This window comes from Hemitrygon akajei, chromosome 2 (assembly GCF_048418815.1).
Source record: "Hemitrygon akajei chromosome 2, sHemAka1.3, whole genome shotgun sequence".
NCBI lineage: Eukaryota > Metazoa > Chordata > Chondrichthyes > Myliobatiformes > Dasyatidae > Hemitrygon > Hemitrygon akajei.
Genome location: NC_133125.1, coordinates 170,496,816 through 170,518,805, shown reverse-complemented (window position 1 = coordinate 170,518,805; position 21,990 = coordinate 170,496,816). Strand labels below are relative to the sequence as shown.

The window sequence follows — 21,990 nt, the reverse complement described above, 5'->3', positions numbered from 1 at the left end:
CGAGTTGTCCCAGATTAGCAGCTGCCCCAATTAACTGAAAAACCAATCAACTGGAATCTATATGGGTAAATGATTTTTATCCATATTAAGGGTAACTTAAATGAGAGGTCTTAGGTTCAAAGTGAGAGGTGGAATGTTTTGAGGGGATCTGAGGGGGATTTTCTTTTCCCTAGAGGGTGGTCAGAATCAGGAATGGGGGTGTAACAGAGGCAGAGATATGGAGATCATTGTATTTAAGAAACAGCTGGATGTGGATTGCAGGGCTAAGTGAGATCAGATCAGATGGGCACAACTAACAGCATTGACTCGGTGGGCCAAATGGCCTGCTTCTGTGCTCTACAACTCCATGACTCAAACCCCTGTGTGATGTTCCTCAACCCATCTCTGTCACCCCATCCAGCCCCACAAGCCTCCCCTCCTATCAAAGAACAACAAATCCTCAGAATCCCTACTGGACTGGGATGCTGACCACATTCGAGGCAGGGAGTAATAGGTTGTTGGATGTTCAGAAAACTGAAGGATGTGGGGTCAGTGCAGGTAAGGAGAGCTGAGGTAAAAGATCAGCCGTGTTGTTACTGAAGGGAGTTGCTGTTGACATGTTCAGGGTTGTCTCTGCTGTTGTGCGTTTGTGTCTCTATTGTTGTCAGCATTGATGGTCCAGGTGCAGGTCAACAGGCATGGGTAGAATAACAGTTCAACACAGAATAGGTGGGCCGAATGGCCTGTTTCTGAGCTGTGATGATCTATCACACAATTGTGTTTTTTTACTCTGCTTGTAATATGTTGTTGACATTCACAGTAGAAGAAAGAAATACAATACAATGAAAAACTGGTTGGTTGGTTGGTATCTGTGTGTCTCGAAGCCTGGGCAGAAGGTATGGAGATCCTGAGATGCCCAGTTGTCAAGATCCCCTTCTTGGCCTCACCAATGTAGTCCAAAGGAAAGCTTATGAAGCAATATGTATGGCACCAGCTTGGCTTCAGGAACTGCCAGAAGGATGTTCAATGATGTCCAGCCGCCTTAGGGGCTCCACTCCAGATTTGCTATCTGGGTTTACTCCTGAAGCCTCTGTCTGTCCCAAGGCAGTGAGGCTACTTATGCACAGCTGGGGATCTGGTTTACGAGCACCGGTGGGCCTGCGTGCTACGTGTCCAGGGGCCAGGCCTCCTCCCCGTCCCCTGTAGTTCAGCCCGAGTCCGAAAGGAGTTCAGTTTCCATATGTCGCCAGCCAGAAGGCGCTGCATGAGGCTTGCTGTTGGAGAGGTTATGTACTGGGAGGGAGAGACTTACACATTCAGCTCTCCTTCTCACAAGACTGCCTGCCAGTGGTGGAAGCTGAAAGTGAGAGTGACAAGCACTACACACTACACTACCACACTAGACACATCACAACAAAATCAATGAAAAACTACACACAAACAAAAACAATCAGTTTGTACTCCTTGGCACATTCATTGTTTGTCGTCTTTGCTTGTGTGTAGTTTTTCATTGATTTTTGGATTTCTTTGTTCTACTGTGGATCTCGGGATTGTATATGGTGATAATAAATTTACTTTGAACTTTGTTACTGCTGGAGTTTTATTGCTGATTGGTAGTGTAGTTGTTTTTGCTACTGTTGTTAGTCCTGGTGTTCTGCTGTTCCGTTTCATTCTGTTGCTGTTGTTTTCTGTGTTATTATTGTTGTTGCTGTCAATGTGTGGTTTGGTTTTGGTGATGCCATTGGTGTTGTGGCCTTTCGTTATTAACTTTTTGTTTTGTCCTCACTACATCCATTGTTACTTCTGTTGTTTCCTTGTCACCATTGTTGTTGTACTGATGATTTTATTGGTCACTACTGTTATACTGTTGCTCTAGTTGTGTCTGTTGTTGCCTCTGTGTCTACATACAATGTTGCTGTTGTTACTGCTGGTACTGTTGTGATGTTGGTGTTCCTCTTTAAGTTGCCAAGTTCCTCTTATTGTTTCCACTGTGGATATTATTTTGGTTCTGTTCCTTTTGACATTGGTGGTGATGTTTGACATTGTTGCTGGCAATGTTGTTACTTTTGGCATTGTTACCGTTGATGTTGGTGCTATTGTTGGCATTATTGCTGTAGTTTGTGTTGTTAGTATTGCTGGCAATGTTGTTGGCAATGTGTTGTTATTGTTGTTAGCGTTGGTGTTACTCCTGTTGGCCTTTTTGCTGTTGACATTGTCTTTGCTGTTGTTGGTGTTGTGGTTGTTGGCATTGTCATTACTGCTGTTATTGGCATCATTGCTTTTGTTGGTGATCTTGGTATTGCCATTGTTGTTGGTGGTAGTGTAGTTGTCATTGACATCTTTGCTGTCATTGGTATTATTGCTGTTGGTATTGTTGCTGTTGACATTGCTGGCATTGTTACTGTTGATGGTGTTGGCATTGTTGTTATTGTTGGCATTGACATTGCTGTTGTTATTGTTGTTGGCATTGGAATCGCTGTTCTTATCATTGTTGGTGTTGACATTGCTGTCCTTATTGGCATTTGCAATTGCGTTACTGTTGATTACACCGTTGCTGTTGTTCTTGGCAATGTTTTTGGCATTGTTGTTATTAATGGTGTTATTGCTGTTGTTGGTGGTGTTGTTGCTGTTGTTATTGGTGTTGCTGGCATTATTTTTGCTGTTGTTGGCATTATTGTTGCTTTTGTTGACATTACTGTTGTTGGCAATGCTTTTGGCATTGTTGATTTTGGTATTGTTGATGTTGTTTTGTTGGCTTTGTCGCTGCTGTTGCTTGCATTGTTTTTCCTGTTATTTTGCTTCTGTTGGCATTGTTGCTTTTGTTGCTGTTGTTGGCAATGCATTGTTGCTGGCGGTGGCATTGTTACTGTCATTGGCATTGTTGTAGTTATTGCCATTGTACTGCTGGCATTGTGGCTGTTGGATTTGTTACTGTTGATGCATTGTGGCTGTTGTTGGTATTATCATTGGTGTTGCTATTGGCATTGTTGTTCTTGTTGGTGTTGTTACCATTGCTGGTATTGTTGCAGTTGGCAAAGTTGTTGGCATGGTTGTTCTGTTGGTGAAGTTTTTGCTGTCATTGCTGTTGTTGCCACTGTTGCTGTTGGTGTTGTTGCCATTGTTGCTGTTGTTGCCCCTATTGCTGTTAGTGACATTGCCATTATTGCTGTTTTTGCCACTGGTGTTGTGTTCATTGTTGGTGTTGCTGCCATTGTTGGTGCTGTTGCTGTTGTTGTTGTTGTTGTTGTTGTTGTTGTTGTTGTAGGTGTTGTGACAATTGTTGGTGTCATTGCTGTTGGTGGCATTGTTAGTGCTGTTGCAGTTGTGGCCATTGTTGGTGTTGTTGCCACTGTTACTCTTTTTACTGTTATTGGTGTTACTGCTGTTGGTGTCATTACTGTTGGTGGCATTTTTAGTGCAGTTGGTTTTGTTGCCATTGTTGGTGTTGTTTGTACTATTGGTATTATTGTCATTGACATTGCTGGCATTATTGTTGTTGCCATTGTTGGTGTTGTAGTGATTGGTGTTGTTGCCGTCATTGCTGATGTTGGTGTCATTGCTGTTGGCATTGTTTTTGTTGGTGTTGTTGCTGATTTGGCATTGTTTCTGTTGGTGAACTTGCTGCATCATTGCTGTATTTGTCATTACTATTGTTTTTGCTGTAGTTGTCATTGCTGTTGTCATTGGCATTGCTGTAGTTGGCATTGTTGCTGTTGTTGGCTTTGTTGCAGTTGTTGTTGGTGTTGTATAGCTATGCTGTGACTGACCCCTCTCTCCCATATTCCAGGTACATCCAGAACTCGCAGCCCTACCTGAACAACATGACAGCAGTGGGTTGCACCTTGGCACTGGCCGCCGTGTTCCCCCTTGGTCTGGATGGTTACCACATCCGCAAGTGGCATTTCCCCCTCATCTGCCAGGTGAGTTGCTGGGGGTGGCGTGGGGAGGGGAGGTCCACGAGGAAGGAAGGAATGGGCATGAAGTGAACCTCATCCTTAAACCCCATCCACTCCTCCACCTCTACACACACTCTCACAAGGCCAATTGGCCTTTCAATAAGGTTCCTTTCAGTCCCATTCCCAGTAACCCAACACCCACAGACTGGGGGAAGCCCAGGTGAACATTCAGGGGCGGAGGCAGGGATCGAACCCAGGTCCCCAGGAGCCATGAGACGTCATTTGTACCCTCTGTGCCACCGGCCCGGCTATAGTAAACCTGGCTCATTGTGCTTCTCTTCTGCAGGCTCGCCTATGGCTCCTGGGTCTGGGCTTCAGCCTGGCCTATGGAAGCATGTTCACTAAGATCTGGTGGGTCCACACCGTGTTCACCAAGAAGGTGGAGAAGAAGGAGAAGCGGAAGGTAGGGAGGGGGTGTGGGAACTCGGGGATCCCCAGTCACTTAGGGTCTCGGACACACAACACCCACTCTTTCCCCTTGGTTCAATCTCTTCTTCTTAACTGGTATTAGAATAGGTTTAACATGTACCGAGATACAGTGAAAAACTTGTCTCGCATATGCTTCATGTGGATCAAATCATTACACAATGCATTGAGCTAGTGGAAGTAGACATGATCGGGGTGTTTAAGAGACTGTTAGGCACATGAACAAGCCTAACAGGGAGATATGGAACACGTTCAGGCAAAAGGGATTAGTTTTATTTGGCCTCATGGTGGGTGCAGACATTGTTTGCCGAAGGGCTGTACTTGTCTATGGATAAGACCATAAGACTTAAGTGCATAATTAGGCCATTCAGTCCATCAAATCTGCCCGAATATTCCATCATAGTTAATTTAATGTACCTTGCAACTCCATTACCCCGCCCTCTCCCTGTAACTTCTGTTACCCTCACTAAATCAAGAACCTATCATCCTCCATTTTAAATATTCCCAATGACTGGGCCTTCACCGCAGTCTGTGGCAATGAATTCCACACATCCACCAGCCTTTGACTAAAGATATTTCTCCTCATATCAGTTCTAAATGGACATCCCTCTGATCTGAGGTTGTGGCCTCTCAATGTTCTGCATTTCTATATTTTATTTCTTCAAAAATTTTCTAATCTCTCTCTCTCTACCCCTAACCCTCCTCCAGCCTGCCCCTTCCCATCACCCTCTTTCCCTTGCTTCTCTCATCTCACCTCCTCCTATCTGCACCATTGTCCCTTTGAGGCAGTGGTTCCCAACCTGGGGTCCACGGAACCCATTAATACAGGCTCCATGGCATGAGAAAGGGTCGGGAACCCGTGTTCTAAGGGATCTTGGTATATGACTGATCAGAGAGAGTTTGGCGAGCAGATTAGCAAATTTAGCAGTTGTCTGTGCTGTGAAAGGACTTGCAATCTGGCAGTGCATCACAGTTAAAAGCCACATTATATTATTAACAAGTGTCCACTCTAGCTAAAAGCACAAGAGATCCTGCAGATGCTGGAAATCCGGAACAACACACTAAATATGCTGGAGGAGCTCAGCAGGTCAGGCGGGATCTATGAAGATGAATAAACAGTTGACATTTCAGGTCAAAGCTCTTCATCATGAGTCCTGACAAAGGACCTCAGCCAAAATGTCAACTGCTCATTCCCTCCGTTGATGCTGCCTGACTTGTTGAGTTCATCCAGCATCTTTTGTTCATTGCTCCACTTCAGCTACTATGAGGGCGGGAGTTATGTTGCACCACCATACAGTGGCTGGAAGTGGCACTGCAGTCGCTGTTTACACAGCGATGAGAAAATAATCAAATACAGTGAAGTCCTGGTGATCCCAAAGCAGCTCCTGCTTAGCCAGTTTCCCAGGACTGGTGGGCTTGAGTTATAAGGAGAGATTGGATAGGCTTGGACTGTTTTACCTGGAGGCAGACAGGTGACCTTCTAAAGGAATATCTGTACAAGATTGTGAGATTCCAATTCAGACTTGCATTTACTTATCACATGTACATCTAAACATACAGTGAAATTCACCGTTTGCATTAACAACCAACACACCTAGAGGGATGTGCTAGGGGTAGCCCACAAGTGGGGCATAGATAAGGTGGTTAATCACAGGTATAGAGGGCATAGGTTTAAGGTGAGAGAGAAAAGATGTCAAGGGGAGCTGAAGGACCACTGTTTGACAAGGGTTGGTGGATACATGGAACCAGCTGCCAGAGGTAGTGGCAGAGGTAGGTACAGTTAAAACATTTAAAAAGCAAGGGTAGGTATGTGGATAGGAAATGTTTAGAGGTATATGGACAAGCAAGGATGGGCACTTTGGCATGGACCAGATGGGTGAAGGGACTATTTACTTGATGCACGACTCTATCATTCTATTGAATGTTGCTCTTATCAGTCCCTCAACACAAGTTCATTTCACCTCTTTTTCCCACATTGCTCAAATGTTTTTAACCAACTCAATGAACATAAAGAGAGTGAGGAAAAGAAGCCAGTTAGAATGTACGTACACACAGGATAGCCAAAGGTTGATGTGGTGTACTTGGAATTTCAGAAGGCCTTTGACAAGGTAAAACACATGAGGCTACCTAACAAGCTACGAGCACAAGGAAAGATTCTAGCCTGGATAAAGCAGTGGCTAATTGGCAGGAGGCAAAGAACGGGAATAAAGGGAGCCTTTTCTGGTCGGCTGCCAGTGACTAGTGGTGTTCCACAGGAGTGTGTGTTGAGACCAGTTCTTTGTACATTATATTTCAATGATTTGGATAATGGAATTGATGGTTTTGTTCCAAAGTTTGCAGGCGATATGAAGTTAGCTGGAGGGGCAAGTAGTTTTGAGAAAGTAGAGAGGCTGCATAAGGACTTGAACAGATTAATAGAATGGGCAAAGAAATGGCAGATGGAATACAGTGTCAGGACATGTATGGTCAATGCACTTTAGAAAAAGAAATGTGCTGACTATTTTCTAAATGGAAAGAAAATACAAAAAGCTGAAGTGCAAAGAGACTTGGGAGCCCTTGTGCAAGATTCCCTAAAGGTTAACTTGCAGGTTGAGTCTGTGGTGAGGAAGGCAAATGCAATGTCAGCATCCATATCAAGAGGACTAGAATATAAAAGCAAGGATGTAATGTTGAAACTTTATAAAGAACAGGTGAGTCCTCACTTGGAGTAATGTGAGCAGGTTTGAGCCCTTATCTTAGAAAGGATGTGCTGAAACTGGATATGGTTCAAAGGAGGTTCAGGATTGAACGGTTTGTCATATGAAGAGCGTTTGATGGCTCTGGGCCTGTATTCACTAGAATTCAGAAGAATGGGGGGTGAGCTCATTGAAACCTATTGAATGGTGAAAGGCCTTGATAGAGTGGTTGTGGAGAGGATGTTTCCTATGGTGGGAGAGTCTAAGACCAGAGGACACTGCCTCAGAATAGAGAGGTGTCATTTTAGAATGGAGAAGAGGAGGAATTTCTTTAGTCAGAGGGTGGTGCATCTGTGGAATTCTTTGCCGGACAGCTGTGGAGGCCAAGTCTTTGTGTATATTTAAGGCAGAGGTTAATAGATTCTTGATTTGTCAGAGCATGAAGGACATGGGGAGAAGGCAGGAGATTGCGGCTGAGAGGAAAATTGCATCAGCCATGATGAAATGCCAGAGCTGGCTTGATGGCCAAGTGCTTAATTCTGCTCTTGTATCTTATGGTCTTAAATATCGGCCTCCCCTGAATCTCCTCTGTCTGTACCTCCTCCCGCCTCGGGAAAGCAGCCAATGTAACCCCTCCCACCCTGGGTATTCTCTCTTCTCACTCTTGGGCAGAAGGTACAGAAGTCTGAAACACACAGTACTAAACTCTAAACTGAAGGTCATCTTCTATCCCACTGTATTCAGATGAAACTCTTCAAAGTTCAAAAGATGAACTCTTGATCTCCCATTCTACTTTGTCTTGGCCCTTTCACCTGCCTGCACTGCACTTCCTCTATAAATGTAATATTATATTCTGCAGTCTAGTTTGGTACTACCTCAATATATTTATGGTTGACCTGAGTGAATGGCAGACAGACATTTTTTTACTATATTGTGTTACATGTGACCATAATAAACCAGTCCAAAACACTCCAGACCGTCTCCGAACACAAACACGCCAGCATTACTGTCGCCTGATGTTCCTCAGCTTTCTCCCAGCCTCGGTCACACACTTGTCCCACATTCCAGATGCCTGATCATACTTCGACTGAAGAGCGTCCCATGTTGGAATGCCAGGGGTTCCAGAACAATCAGGTACCAGAATAACTGACCCCATGTTGCTGGCCACAGAGTCAGCAAACACGGGGTGTCCTCACACCCTGGTTGCTAAGAAGGTGAATGATCCTCCACCTTGTCCTCTGTAACTTCAAGGAATGAGGGGTCATTTCGAGGGGCATGTTCTTGGAATGAGAGTGACAGCAGGGTGGGTGTAAGGAGACTGGTGAAGGTGCTAGGGGAAGGGGCTCAGGGTGAGAGGTCCGCCATTTGGGACAGGTGAAGAGAAACACAAGAGGAGGTCTCTCTGCTCATAGTGGCCATGTTGGTTCCTGGGTGGGGGTCAATACCACAAGGGCCATTCTCCCTCTCTCTATTCCCCTGGCTCCTCCAACTTACTCTGTCTCACTTTCTTTTTATCTTTCTGCCTCTCTTCTCTCTTTCTCTCTCTCTCACCCCCCTTCTCTCTGACCATTTCACTGTCTTGCTCTTTCTGTCCCTCTCTCACTCCATCTCTCTCTCTCTCTCTCTCTGCTCTATTTCTCTCCCTCCCTCCCTCTCCACCTCCCCTATATCCTTCTCCTCTCCTACTTCTCCTCTCATCCTCCAGGAGAATGTGTTAATACAGGATTTGACCCAAACTTTGACAATTCCTTTACCCCCCAGATTCTGCTCAACCTGCTGAGTTTCTCCAGCAGGTTGCTTGTTGCTGGATAGTGAGAGACAGCCTTGTACATCAGGAATAGATATGTTTATGGAATAAAAGCATGTGAATGGTTTTATTTGGTGTTTGAGTTGAGGGTAGACAGTGCTGGAGACAAGAACTTTTCCCAAGGCGCGCACGCGCATGTGTGTGTGTGTGCGCGTGTGCATGTGTGTGTGTGCGTGCAGATTTAATCGGTTGCCGTACTCAGTGGGAAACACCACTAGAGGGGCAAAAAGAGGACAACTTTGGGTCCATGGGGGGAGAGGACAGTGCCCCAGCAGCGGGGTAGAGGACAGAATGCTACACATCTAACTTTGTGGGTGTGACTAAGCTTCTTTCACCCTGAGTTTTTACACTGACTGCGCTCTGCTCTCCCGCAGCACCTGGAGCCCTGGAAGCTGTATGCCACGGTCAGTGTGCTGCTGGCCATCGACATCATCACCCTGGCCATCTGGCAGCTGGTCGACCCACTTCACCGCACCGTTGAGGTGAGGTCGGGGGGTATGACCCATTACGGGGTATCGGTGTCAGGGGGATGCTCAGAAGGAAAGGGGGAATGGACCTATGGCAGCAGAGTGTCCCCTGACACAGAGGTAGAGCATCTGGGGAAGGAGTGCACCACTAGGAGAAGAGCAACAGATAGTGGTGCGCCTATAGAATGAGGAAGAAGTAGAGATGTGTACAGAAAAAATGTTTAAGAAGCATGTGAAGATGGAATATAGAACAGTACGGGCCCTTCAGCCCACGATGTTGTGCTCATCTACTCCAAGATCAATCTAACCCCTTCCTCCTACATTGTTCTGTCATCCATATGCCTCTCTAAGAGTCTATTAAATGTCCCTGCCTCCCCAGGCAGGGTATTTCACTGAGCCACTGCTCTCAGTGTAACAGCCTCACCTCTGATTTATACTTTCCTCCAAAGTTCTAAGTACATTTATTATCAAAGTACATACACTATACACAACCTTGAGGTTCATCTCCTTACAGGCAGCCACAAAACACAGAAATCCAACAGAACCCAGTAAAAAGAAGACCCAATTTGCAGGAGGAGAATTGTGCAAACAACAAAAGTAAGCAAATAGCATTCAGAACTGAAGCTGATGGGAGTGAACGCACAGCCAGGAAGCCAGTCGCAGACGATCCAGGAGCCTGTTAGTTGCAGGCCATGGCCTCAGTTCAGTGCAGAGCATTGCTCCCCACTCTCAGGCCTGGGCACCACCATCTCAATTCAGCCCATACATGCCACCCCACAATCGTCCTGCAGCTTCAAGACTTTAGTTCACACTGCAAAAATGCCAAGTTGTACAAGCTGTTCAAAAGCTCAACTCTGACAGAAAAGTTACAGGCTATTGATTGCAGTGATCGTTTTAGAGAAAATGTGTGATTAATAAAGAAGTTAGTAGTTTTGTTTGCTACCAGCAAGTCGTCGCTGTGCTACTCCAGCGCCAACTTAAACTTTAACAGTATGTCTTCTTATATTAGCCATTGCCACCCTGGGATAAAGGCACTGGCTGTCCACTCCATCTATTCCTCTTATCATCTTACAGATAGCTGGACACTTTATTGATCACAAAGGAAATTACAGTGTCACCGTAGCATTACAAGCACACAGGTGTACAAATATACTAATATTAGAAGAGAAGTAAGAAAGAATAAATAAGTAAGTTACCTCAAACAGTCTGACAAGAGGGGAGTCATCACTTCCCCGGTCAAAGGTTGACTCATTATAAAGCCCAATGGCCAAGAATAGGAATGACCTCACATAGCGCTCTTTGGAGCAGCACAGTTGTCTTAGTCTGTTACTATATGTGCTCCTCTGTTCAGCCAAGGTGCTTGCAGAGGGTGAGATACATTGTCCAAAATTGCCAGGACTTTCTGTAGGGCCTTTTGTTCTACCACAGCCTCCAGTGTGCCCAATTTGATTTCCATTGACAGCCAGGCTTTCTAATCAATTTATTGAGCCTGTTGGCATCACCTGTGTTACTATCATTGCCCCAGCACATCACTGCTTAATAGATTGTACTGCTGACAACAGACAACAGGTTGAACATGTGAAGAAGAGGCCTATATACTCCAAAGGAGCTCAGTTTCTTCAGGAAGTAGAGCCGACTCTGGCCCTTGTACACAGCTTCTGTGTCGGTGCTCCATTTGTCTGTCACCCAGATGCACCTCCAGGTACTTGTAGTTCCTCACCATATCCACGTCCTCACCATCAATAGTAACAGGGAGCAGTGCAGGCTTAGTCTTCCTAAAGTCTATCATCATCTTCTTTGTCGTACTGATGTTGAGCTACAGGTGATTCAGCTTGTACTATTTGACAAAGTCCTAGGGCTCTGTGTTCATCCTCCCGTCCTCCTTTTATACACCCAACTGTTGCAGTCTCTATCAAGTCTCCTTTCATTCTCCAAAGAATAGAAAAGGTTTAGACTTAACTCATGAGTACTTTGGTCAGCAAGGACAAGTTGGGCCTAAGAGCCTTTTCCCGCATTGACTCAACAGGAGATGGGAGTCCTTTAGGGTGATACTGAGCTAATTGGCCATTCTCAGCTACCTCCTAATTGCAGGTGAGTAGTAGGCACCATCGCAAACATAGAAGGGATAAACTGAGACTGATGTAGAGGTAATGGAAATGTGCGGTTAATAACGATACAGACTTGGTGGGCTGAAGGGCCCAGAATCTCCCTCTGACTGCGTGGAAGAACAAGAAGGGTTTTTATTGTGTTTGGGCATTGATGGAAGGACACTGTGGGGTGAATAAGCCAATTGCCAGGAAGAGGTTGATTCAGGGGGTCTAGGTGAGGTTTGGCAGCTGGGGACAGGATTTGAAACCCTGACATCTCCTGCCTGCTTCTCCCGGCAGGAGTTCACCAAAGAGGCTCCCGCCGGAGATCAGGACGTGCTAATCCTACCACAGCTGGAGCACTGCAGTTCCAAGAAGATGAACACCTGGCTCGGTGAGTGGCCTAGTTACAGGTGGAGGGGAAGGGAGGGGCTGCCACACCTCGACATTGACTCCTTGCCTCCTCATCTTGAATGCAGTGCACCCCACCTATCATAACTCCTTTCCCCTCTCTGCCCTGCAGGAATTGTTTATGGATACAAGGGCTTGCTGCTCCTCCTGGGGATCTTCCTGGCCTACGAGACGAAGAGCGTTTCCACAGAGAAGATCAACGACCACCGGGCCGTGGGCATGGCCATCTACAACGTGGCCGTAAGCATTAGGGTTAGGGTTAGGAGATCCCTTCCCAACCTCCAGCCATTCCTGGATCTTCATCTCCGGAAATCCCTCACCCCCACAATCCTCTCCCACCTTCTTCTCCATTTATGTGGTCAAACCTCTAGACACCTGCTCTGGTGCTTCCCATTAGAAACCCTAGAGGCCCTTTAGATCCCTGTAGTTCACCATAAAATACCATAGAGATCATTAGAAGCTCTGTAGGTCCCTGTAGCTCACCTATAGGTCCAATAGAACACACACAAAGTGCTAGAGGAACTCCGTGTGTGGGGCTATGGAAGGGAATAAACCTCAATGTTTCAGGCTGATCAGGATTGGAAAAGGGCACAAACCATTAGAACCCTTATGGATCCCACAGAAACCCTAGATATCCATTAAAATCCCCATTGATCCCCACAGAAAGCATCAGAAGCATCTTAGATCCCCACAGATCTTCATGGAAGCCTTATAGATTCATTAGAAGTCCTGTAGATCCCTACAAAGGCCAATGGATCTAGCAGAAGCATATAAATCACCATAGGTCCCCATGGAAACAGTGAAGATCCACAAGGAACATAGACAATCCTTACAGATCCCCATAGAAACCCTGTAGATCCATTCAGATCCCACATATCCCTGAAAATCCCCATGGAAACCTATAAATCCATTACAAGACCCATCTTGCAGATCCCTATATAATTCATATATCCATTAGAATCCCATAGATTTTGACAAATTTCCATAGAAACCCCATCGATTCATTAGAAGCGTGAAGATCCCATAGAAATCTGACAGATCCATTAAAAATCCCACTGCAAATCCTCATAGAAACATTATAGATTCAAGGAAACCCCCACAGATCCCCAGGGAAATCCTATAGATTATTCTTGGCAAATTTTAATGGTTTGTTATTGCTTTCTTCTGGCAGTGTCTTTACAAGACAGGTGACACCAGCCTTTACCAATACTCATCACAGATTGTCTGCCTGCTGTCAGTGGTCACATAACCAGGTCTTGTGATACATACTAGCTGCTCGTACAACCATCCACTACCTGCTCCCCATGGCTTCACATGACCCTGATTGAGGGGCTAATCAGGTGCTGCACCTTGCCCGAGGGTGACCTGCAGACTGGCAGAGGGAAGGAGCACTTCACACCTCCTCTGGTAGAGACGTATCCCCACCCTGCCACCCCGAATAGATCCATTAAAACCTCATAAATACCCGACAGATTCTACAGATCAATTAGAAATCTTGTAATTTCCTACAGAGAACCCATAAATAGATATAGATTGTGATAGAGCCCCATAATTTCTCAAGGAACTCTGTATTAAAGCATCCCCAGAGACCCATTATGTGTCAGAATCTGTTCCTTCAAAGCAGCTAGTTAATTTGCTGTGTAACTTGGTACTGTCTCCAGTCATCTTGTGACCTTGGTAGGGTCAGGAGTGAGGGCACTGAGCAGGGGGAAGGCTGGTGTGAGAAACAGGAGACATTCTGGATGACAAGCAAATTCCCGTCAGGCTGGAGTCTACCAGCATGAGTATCACAATCTTTGAAATCCAGTTGTAGAGTCGAACAGCACAGAAACTAGTCCTTCACCTACAACGTTCATCCCAACTCACCCATACTTACCCCATTTGCCGGCACGATCCATATTCCACTTGTGCCAAAGCACACCACTGGAACTCTAACTCACTCCCGGGGTTCCATTGTTCTATGTATAAACTCCCCTGAAGCCCCGGATTAGATCCCAGCCTGTAACTCACTCCCAGAATATATTATTCTATATATAATCCCCTTAAACCAATCCAAGACCAAGAGGGATTGACAGGATAGATGTTAAAATGTTTCCAGCAGTCATGAACAAAGGGACGTGGTTACATTGAAGAGGAGAGGCAGTCCTTTACACTGAGGTGTTCAGAAATGTCTTCATTCCGACGGTGATGAAGTTCTTGAATTATCTGTCCAAGGAAGCTGGAATTAGATATTGATAAGGTGGAGAGAAATACTTATTTGAAAGATCGAGGAATTGTTGGTTTTTTGGGTAATGGCACAGAAGAGGAGAAGAGGCAAGCATAGATAAGTCATAATCGCTTTGAAAGGTGGTCAAGTGGCCTTCACTATTCCTATTTTCTCATGTTCTTGAGAGGTCAACAAGATGCTATGTAAATGAAGGTATTTTATGACATGGGCTAATCTCCCTCTCCCCTCTCCCCCATCCTCTTCCCTCTCCTTTCCCCCACCTCTCCCTCTTGCTCTTCTCCATTCTCCCTCCCTTAATCCTATTCTCATTCTCTTTTATTCTGTTTGTCTCTCTCTCTGCCCTTCTCCCTCAACCCATCCCCCTCCATCTCGCCCTCCCTCTCTCTTTCCCATTTTCTCTCCACCTTTCACCCTCACCCTCCCTCTCCCATTCTCTCTCCATCTTTCACTCGCACCCTTTTTTAACCCTTCCCTCTCCTCATCTCCTCTCCCCCGCCCCCTCCCCTCCCTACTCTGCTCTCCTCCTCTCCAGGTGCTCTGTATGATCACGGCCCCGGTGACCATGATCGTCAGCAGCCAGCAGGATGCCGCCTTCGCCTTTGCCTCCCTCGCCGTCGTGTTCTCCGTCTACATCACCCTGGTGGTTCTCTTCGTCCCAAAGGTTTGTGACTCCCTTCTGCCCTCAGCCCTTCCCCAGAGGAACCCAGACTGAGGGTTGGACCTGCCTGCTTGCAGGTGAACCCCGGAGGTGTCACTGAGCCCAGGGGGGCCATCCGTGCTGGGAGCACAAGGGAGTGGTGGAGGAAGGTGACATCACGGTGTTGAGTCAGAGGAAGATTGGGACTATATATGAACATGCAGAATTGCAAATTAACCAGAGTGAGGTGTTGCATTCTGCAGGAAGATTTGTACTTGCAAAGTAACCAACTAAAAGGGGGGAATGACAGATACACAGGTCATTAAAAATATGTAAATGAACTCATAAAATGCAAAGCACCAGGGCTGATTTGAACAGGGATAGAATTCAAGCCTACACGAAAAACTACGTTAATGTTATATTGGTAAATCGGTAAATTGGTTTATTATTCTCATGCCTACAGAGGTTCAGTGAAAGCCATTTATTCATCCCAATCATTTCATTAAAGATTTGCTTCATTTGTCAAACGTACTTCGGAACATAGAGTGAAAAGCATCGTTTGCGTCAACGACCAACAAGGTCTGAGAATGTGCTGTGGGCACCTCACGAGTGTTGCCACACTTCTGGCTCCGACATAGCGTGCCCACAACTTACTGACCCTAACCCTTTGGATGTGGGAGGACAGCAGAGCACCTGGGGGGGAAACCACAGGGAGAATGTAAAATCTCCTTACAGACAGAGGTGGGAATCAAACCTTCGATTGGCACTGTAAAGGATTGCGCTAACCGTGCCCCCCTCCCGTGTGTCAGAATAGTGCTTTGAGGGAGGACAAGGACAAGCAGTAACAGATTGTAGAATAGGGTGTTACAGTTACCGAGAAAGTGAAGTGTAGACAGACAATATGGTGCAAGGTCACGATGAGACAGATTGTGAGGTCAAGAGTCAAGGTCAAGATAGAGAACAGTGCACAGTTACCGTGTTTAAAAATATACATTAACATTAGTCAGTAAGAAAAGAAAGATTTACACGATATTTACCTGGGTTCAGGGGTTACAACAACCTGGAAGGTCAGTGACATTTCAGAAACTCTTAGGCAGATGAATGTGTGGAGAATGTAGGGATACGGATCACGTGCAGGCAATGGGTGTTCATTCATTGAAAGTTGCTGCCCAGGATGGAAAAGCAAACATATGGCTTGCTTGCCTTTATTAGTTGAGACTTTAAACCCAAAATTTAGGGTTAATTTGTAGCTTTATAAAACTCCAGTCAGACCGCATTTGGATATTTGCTACACAAATGCAAGATTGTCCCATCCATGAGTCACAACGGGAGCTCCACACTACACGTTCAACTTCATTGTAGGTGCGGAACCAGGGTAATTTCAATTTGTTCATTCAAGGACGAGAAAAAAAGTGGGGGAGATGAGAGGGAGTAGGCCACACTGGTGGGGTGGGACTACTCTGGGAGCTGGCATAGACTCAATGGGGTGAATGGCCTCACTCTCATAAAGCAGACAACAGAGCAGCAGGTCCATCTTATTCATATCAATCACTATCTACACTAATTCCAATTGCCAGTACTTTGTCCATTGCCTTCTCAGCCTGGCAATTCAGGTGCTCATTCAGATACCTCAAACATCATGAGAGTCTCTGCCTCCACTGCCCCTCAAGCAATGCATTCCAGATTCCAGCACCCTCTGAGTGAAAAACCTCTTCATTAGATGCCCTCTAAACCTCTTACACCTTACCCCACTCTAATTTCCCCACAGATTCATCGAAGTAGGTCCTTCACCCAATTAGGTCCCTGCTGATCTAAACCAGTCCTTTGCCTGCAACTGTCCTATATCCCTGTTTACCAGGCATTCGTATCCTGGGGTCTACAAACCCCTTGGTTCATTGTAAGGGTTAAGAACCCCTGCTCTAAACATATCCTATCCATGTTAATGTACCCACCTCTACCACTTCCTCTGACAGCTCATTTCACCTATTGACCATCCTCTGGATGGAAGAGTTCCTCTCCCCTCTCACCCTTAGACCTATACCCTATTCTGGAAAGAAGACTGGGAGCCTTGACCCCATGATTTTATACACCTCTATAAGGTCACCCATCTGCCTTCTACACTCCAGTGAAGATAGTCCCAGCCTGCTTAAGTTTCCTCCATAACTCAGTCTCCCAGAATCCAGCAACATCCTCGTCAATCTCCTCTACATTCTTCCCAGCTGCATGACAGCAGGGTGTCTGAAACTGAACACGATATTCTAAATGCTGCCTCTCCATCATCTTATATGATTGCAACAAAACATCCCAACTGCTTTAGATACCACTTCTATAGAGAGCAATTTTCTATTACCTCCCCTATCTATGTCTCTCGCAATTTCGTACACCTCTTCCAGATTCTTCCCTCCCACCCCCGCCATTCCAGGGAATCTAAACCATCCAGTCTCTCCTCATAACTGAAACACTCCATCCTAGCAACATCCTGGTGATTCTCCTTTGCAACCTCTCCAGAGGAAACACTTTCTTCCTATTGTGACCAGAACTGCACCCAGAATGCCAGCTGTGGCCTAGCCAAAGTCTAATAAAGTTGTACCACAAGGGAGTAAGCAAATATGAGACCTCCTCTCTACAGCCTCACTCCACTGACAGCACAGGAACAGGGCCTTCTGCCGACACAATGCCCTGATCCCTCCATTCTCTGCACATTGATCTGTGCGCTTGTGTCTCCCTGCAGATGCGGAGGTTGATAACACGAGGAGAGTGGCAGTCCGAGCAGCAGGACACTATGAAGACGGGCTCGTCGACCAACAATAACGATGAGGAGAAGTCACGGCAGCTGGAGAAGGAGAACAGGGAGCTGGAAAAGATCATTGCGGAGGTGAGGGGCAGCACACGGGGTGTCTGTCAGCGTAAGCACTGCAGATTCGTAACTCCAGAGCAAAACTTTATGAGGCGATAGAGCATTGTCAGTAGTTTTGGACCCCTTATCTAAGAAAGAAGGTGCTGGCATTGGAGGGGGTCCGGAGGATGTTTACAAGGATGATCCCAGGAATGAAAGGACTAACGTGTGGGGAGCTCTGAGTTTCGAAGAATGAGAGGGGAGAATGTTTCCATTAGTGTGAGAGTCCAGGATGAGAGGGCACAGCCCCGGAATAGGAACAGATGAGGTGAATCTGTGGATGCAGAGGCCAAGCCATTGGGTATATCTGAAGAGGAGGTTCCTATATTCTGGATTAGCATGAGCGTCAAAGGTTACAGGAAGAAGGCAGGAGAATGGGGTAGAGAGAGAAAATAAATCAGCCAAGACCAAAAGGCAGAGCAGCTTCGATCAGCCGAATGGCTTCATTCTGCTCCTGTCTCATCCCCCTTTCCCCCACCTCCACAAAACCTGGCTCCATCCTTCCGTCATCCTTCACCCCTCCTCAGTCCACCAAACACCCAACAGCCCCTATCCCACCACTCCCCTTCTCCTCTCTATACCAGATAACTCTCCCCTCCCCTCTCTCTATACCAGATATCTCTATATGGGATAACTCCCCTCTATTCTCTATACTGGATATCCCCACCCCCTCCTCTCTATACCAGATATCTCCCCCCTCCTCTCTATACCGGATATCTCCCCTGTCCTCTCTATACCGGATATCTCCCCTGTCCTCCCCTCTCTATACCAGATAACTCTCCCCTCCCCTGTCTCTATACCGGATATCTCCCCCCTCCTCTCTATACCGGATATCTCCCCTGTCCTCCCCTCTCTATACCGGATATCTCCCCCTCCTCTCTATACCGGATATCTCCCCTCCCCTCCCCTCTCTATACCGGATATCTCCCCTGTCCTCCCCTCTCTATACCAGATATCTCTCCCCTCCCCTCTCTCTATACCGGATATCTCCCCCTCCTCTCTATACCGGATATCTCCCCTCCCCTCTCTATACCGGATATCTCCCCTGTCCTCTCTATACCGGATATCTCCCCTGTCCTCCCCTCTCTATACCAGATAACTCTCCCCTCCCCTCTCTCTATACCGGATATCTCTATATGGGATAACTCCCCTCTATTCTTTATACTAGATATCCCCACCCCCTCCTCTCTATACCAGATATCTCCCCCCTCCTCTCTATACCAGATAACTCTCCCCTCCCCTCTCTCTATACCGGATATCTCCCCTCCCCTCCCCTCTCTATACTGGATATCTCTATACGGGATAACTCCCCTCTATTCTCTATACTGGATATCCCCCCCCTCTCTATTCCAAATATTTCCTCTCCCCTCTCTATACAGGATATCCCCCCTCCTCACCTGATATCCTAGCAACCTAGCCTAGGTCTCATTGAAACCTATTGAATATTGAAAGGCCTGGATAGAGTGGATGTGGAGATGATGTTTCCAATAGTGGAGTCTAGGACGAGAGGGCACAGCCGTGGAATAGAGGAGAGGAGGAAGAATATTTTTCTGGACGGGGGTGGGGTAGTGAATCTGAGGAAATAACTAGCACAAACTCATTGCATGTATTTAAAGCTGCGGTTGGTTGGTTCTTCATCAGTCGAGGCGTCAAAGGTTATCGGGAGAAGACAGGAGGATGGTGTTCAGAGGGAGGGATAGTAAATCAGTCATGGAATGGTGGCGCAGATTCGATGGGCTGAATGGCCAGATTCTGCGTCTGTGTGTCACAGTCTGATAACTAAATGTTGAAATCACTTCTGCCTAACTCTCTTCCTCCGATGCAGAAGGAAGAGCGGATCTCCGAACTGCGGCAGCAGCTCCACGAGCGACAGCAGCTGAGGTCGCGGAGACGGCCCTCCGGCGCGGCCAAGGAGACACTCGCCGACAATCACTACGGCAACTCGGCGGGGACCGTGCCCTCGCTCTACCAGCCCCACATGCCCCTAGTCAAGTGCCTGGTCTCGTCCGAGCAGGGCAGCAAGCTCGGCAGGAACAACTGCGAGGGTAGCAGGGTCCACCTGCTCTACAAGTGACGGTGGGGCCCGGCGTGGCGGCAGGTCCCGGAATCAATGGCGCCCCTCGACTAGAGGGCCCGGCGAAGCTCCGCACTGGTCAGGAAATGATTGGACTATTCACTATCTCCCACTCACTCAGAACCGGACCGAGACGTCCAGTCGAACCCTCCCAACACCTCCTCGCACCAGCCACAACCCCAGATCACGCCCGCGGCTGTGCTCGACTGTTAACATGCAGGGTTTAATCTTAAAGAGGAAATGAGTCCTCGTTTTTTTCATGTTCAAAGCAAAATCAGGAACCCCCGCCCCGTTTACAATCATGTGTTAACCTTGCAACTGATTTCTATAACTGAGGAACTATGTGTTTACGATGCAACTAACCCATAAAGCCAGAGGGTTGTCCCCGTTTTACAAAGTAGCTGATCCGCAATGCTGACAGTCTCCCCCTGTTTGCGAATTAAATGCCCTGTAAATCCTAAGGAACCGTCCCTGTGCTTACCCGCTTACTGACCAGTGTACTAGACAATCTGTGCCTGTGTTTACGATGTAACTTTTCCGTAAAACCAGAAAAAATGCCCCAATATTTACAGTGTAACTTATCCATAAATTCGGAGGAACTGTCCCTATGTTTATGATATAACTAAACATATATCCAGAGGAATATGTCCTTGTCCTTACTGGCCTGTATGACCCAGAAGGGCCACCTCCATATCCATCCAGTCGCCAGCCTCCAGGGCCCCTTTGAACGCGCTTCAACCACTCTAGTTTTCCCCTCTGCGATTGGGATCATCGCCCCATACCCACATTCTTTCCGAAATGATTCGAGGGTGGGAGTGAAAGGTGTTGAGGGATGAATCCCTGTCGGTTCCAGGAGCAGCCCTTCCCTTTCTGGGCCGTGTCGGGTCTTTCTGGTGTTGCACCTCTGGCCAAGGTCGCCCGCCCGGTCAGCGTGAAGCGAGTTTTGCTCCAGCTCTGCCATTGACACTGGGGAACGAGAACAGGGACGATGTTGCCCCCTCGTGGGTTGTGGTTGTAATTGAAACGTTAACTGTAACTACAGCTGACTAGAGTATAAAATTTACCGAGGACTTCACTACCCCATGTGGGTTGTAGTTGTAATTGATACGTTAACTGTAATTACATCTGACTTATGTACAACATTTATGAAGGACTTCTCCAGATTAGCTCGCGGCCGGATTTAGAGTTACATTCAGAGAATCTCCTCAGTTTTAATGTTACACTGTCGGGGTGACCTTATAACTTTAGTGCAGACTGATGCAGTAAATTTTATGCATGATCTGCCGTCCTCTCCCCTATCATCCAACTAGGGCAAGAAGAAAGCAAAACCCCGCAGATGTTAGAAAGCCTGAAACAAAGCCAGAAAGGTAGATAAGCGCCCACTTCTAGCACCGGACAGTGCCGAGTTCAGCGTGAGGCCCTGGGGCTGCGACACCTCCAGTCGCCGTAGGCTTCATCTGCAACAGAGGGGTGGCGTCAGGAGACCAGGGTGAGAGTGGGGGTGGAGGTTTACAGCTCAGGTCATTTCTGAGAAATGGTTTCTTCATCCTGTGGAAGACGATATCGTGAAGGGAACACAGGTGAATCAGTGCGGTCAGACTCACCTCCGAGGGGAGATTTAATGAAGATGCCCCCCCCCCACCGTGTCCCAGCTGGGAGAGGAACCACCCAAAGGAAATGTGGAACATGAACAGTATCGACTCAGCTCTGACAGTCTGGGTGGGTTGTGAAATGTGGGCAGAGTGGGAGGGGGGACTGCAGATTGGCGCCAACACACCCAACCCGTCGATTTGAATTTGGCAATACACAAGACGGGGGAGGGGGCAAAAAGCACGCGTCCTCGCCCGTAGTGCCCCCTGTCCCGTCCCCCCCCCCCCCCCATTGCAGATCTGCCTATGCGTTAGAATGTTACCTGTCCCCTCCGATTCTCGTTCGCGCCGTCTCGGACCGTACAAGCTACCGGTTGTCAGGGTGGGCTCACCAACCTGTATCGTTCCGCATTACAAAGTGAGTGGTGATTGTTTCCCATGTTGTAACTCGCACTGACCACTTAGAATTTGCACTCACAAGATGCATGGATGGTTTCATTCACTGTAGCCAACAAGGACGTGTTTATAATAAAAGTGTTACCCTCTATTCTGTTACAGTGGCTTGAAGTTCCTGGTGTAGTATTAATAACAGCCAGAAAGAGGCAGGACTCTTAATCATGGTCTAAGTAACACTGGACACAAGACTACAGGCATTGGTGTTCTGACTGACTACAACCAAGCCACACAGAAGCTGTAACTGAGAATATTAAAGTCTTTATTCATAGAAACATAGAAAACCTACAGCACAATACAGGCTCT

At 46.9% G+C, this 21,990-nt stretch overlaps 1 protein-coding gene across 1 annotated transcript; it reads left to right on the top strand.

Moving 5' to 3' along the window:
- Positions 1-3,771: 3,771 nt before the first annotated feature.
- Positions 3,772-21,778, top strand: LOC140718477 (gamma-aminobutyric acid type B receptor subunit 1-like). The gene is made up of 8 exons (XM_073032322.1): positions 3,772-3,899; positions 4,222-4,338; positions 9,218-9,325; positions 11,698-11,791; positions 11,921-12,048; positions 14,568-14,696; positions 17,404-17,547; positions 19,394-21,778. Exons 1-8 carry the CDS (start codon positions 3,801-3,803, stop codon positions 19,640-19,642), a joined length of 1,068 nt encoding a protein of 355 aa, XP_072888423.1. The 5' UTR covers positions 3,772-3,800; the 3' UTR covers positions 19,643-21,778.
- Positions 21,779-21,990: the final 212 nt, after the last annotated feature.

What these genes read in the sequence shown, in the direction of transcription:
- LOC140718477 (XM_073032322.1), top strand. Translation starts at nt 3,801, where the DNA reads ATGACAGCAGTGGGTTGCACCTTGGCACTGGCCGCCGTGTTCCCCCTT. An exon ending in GAAGATGAACACCTGGCTCG is followed by an intron (nt 11,792 to 11,920) that starts GTGAGTGGCCTA and finishes TCTGCCCTGCAG; the next exon opens with GAATTGTTTATGGATACAAG. An exon ending in TGGTTCTCTTCGTCCCAAAG is followed by an intron (nt 14,697 to 17,403) that starts GTTTGTGACTCC and finishes GTCTCCCTGCAG; the next exon opens with ATGCGGAGGTTGATAACACG.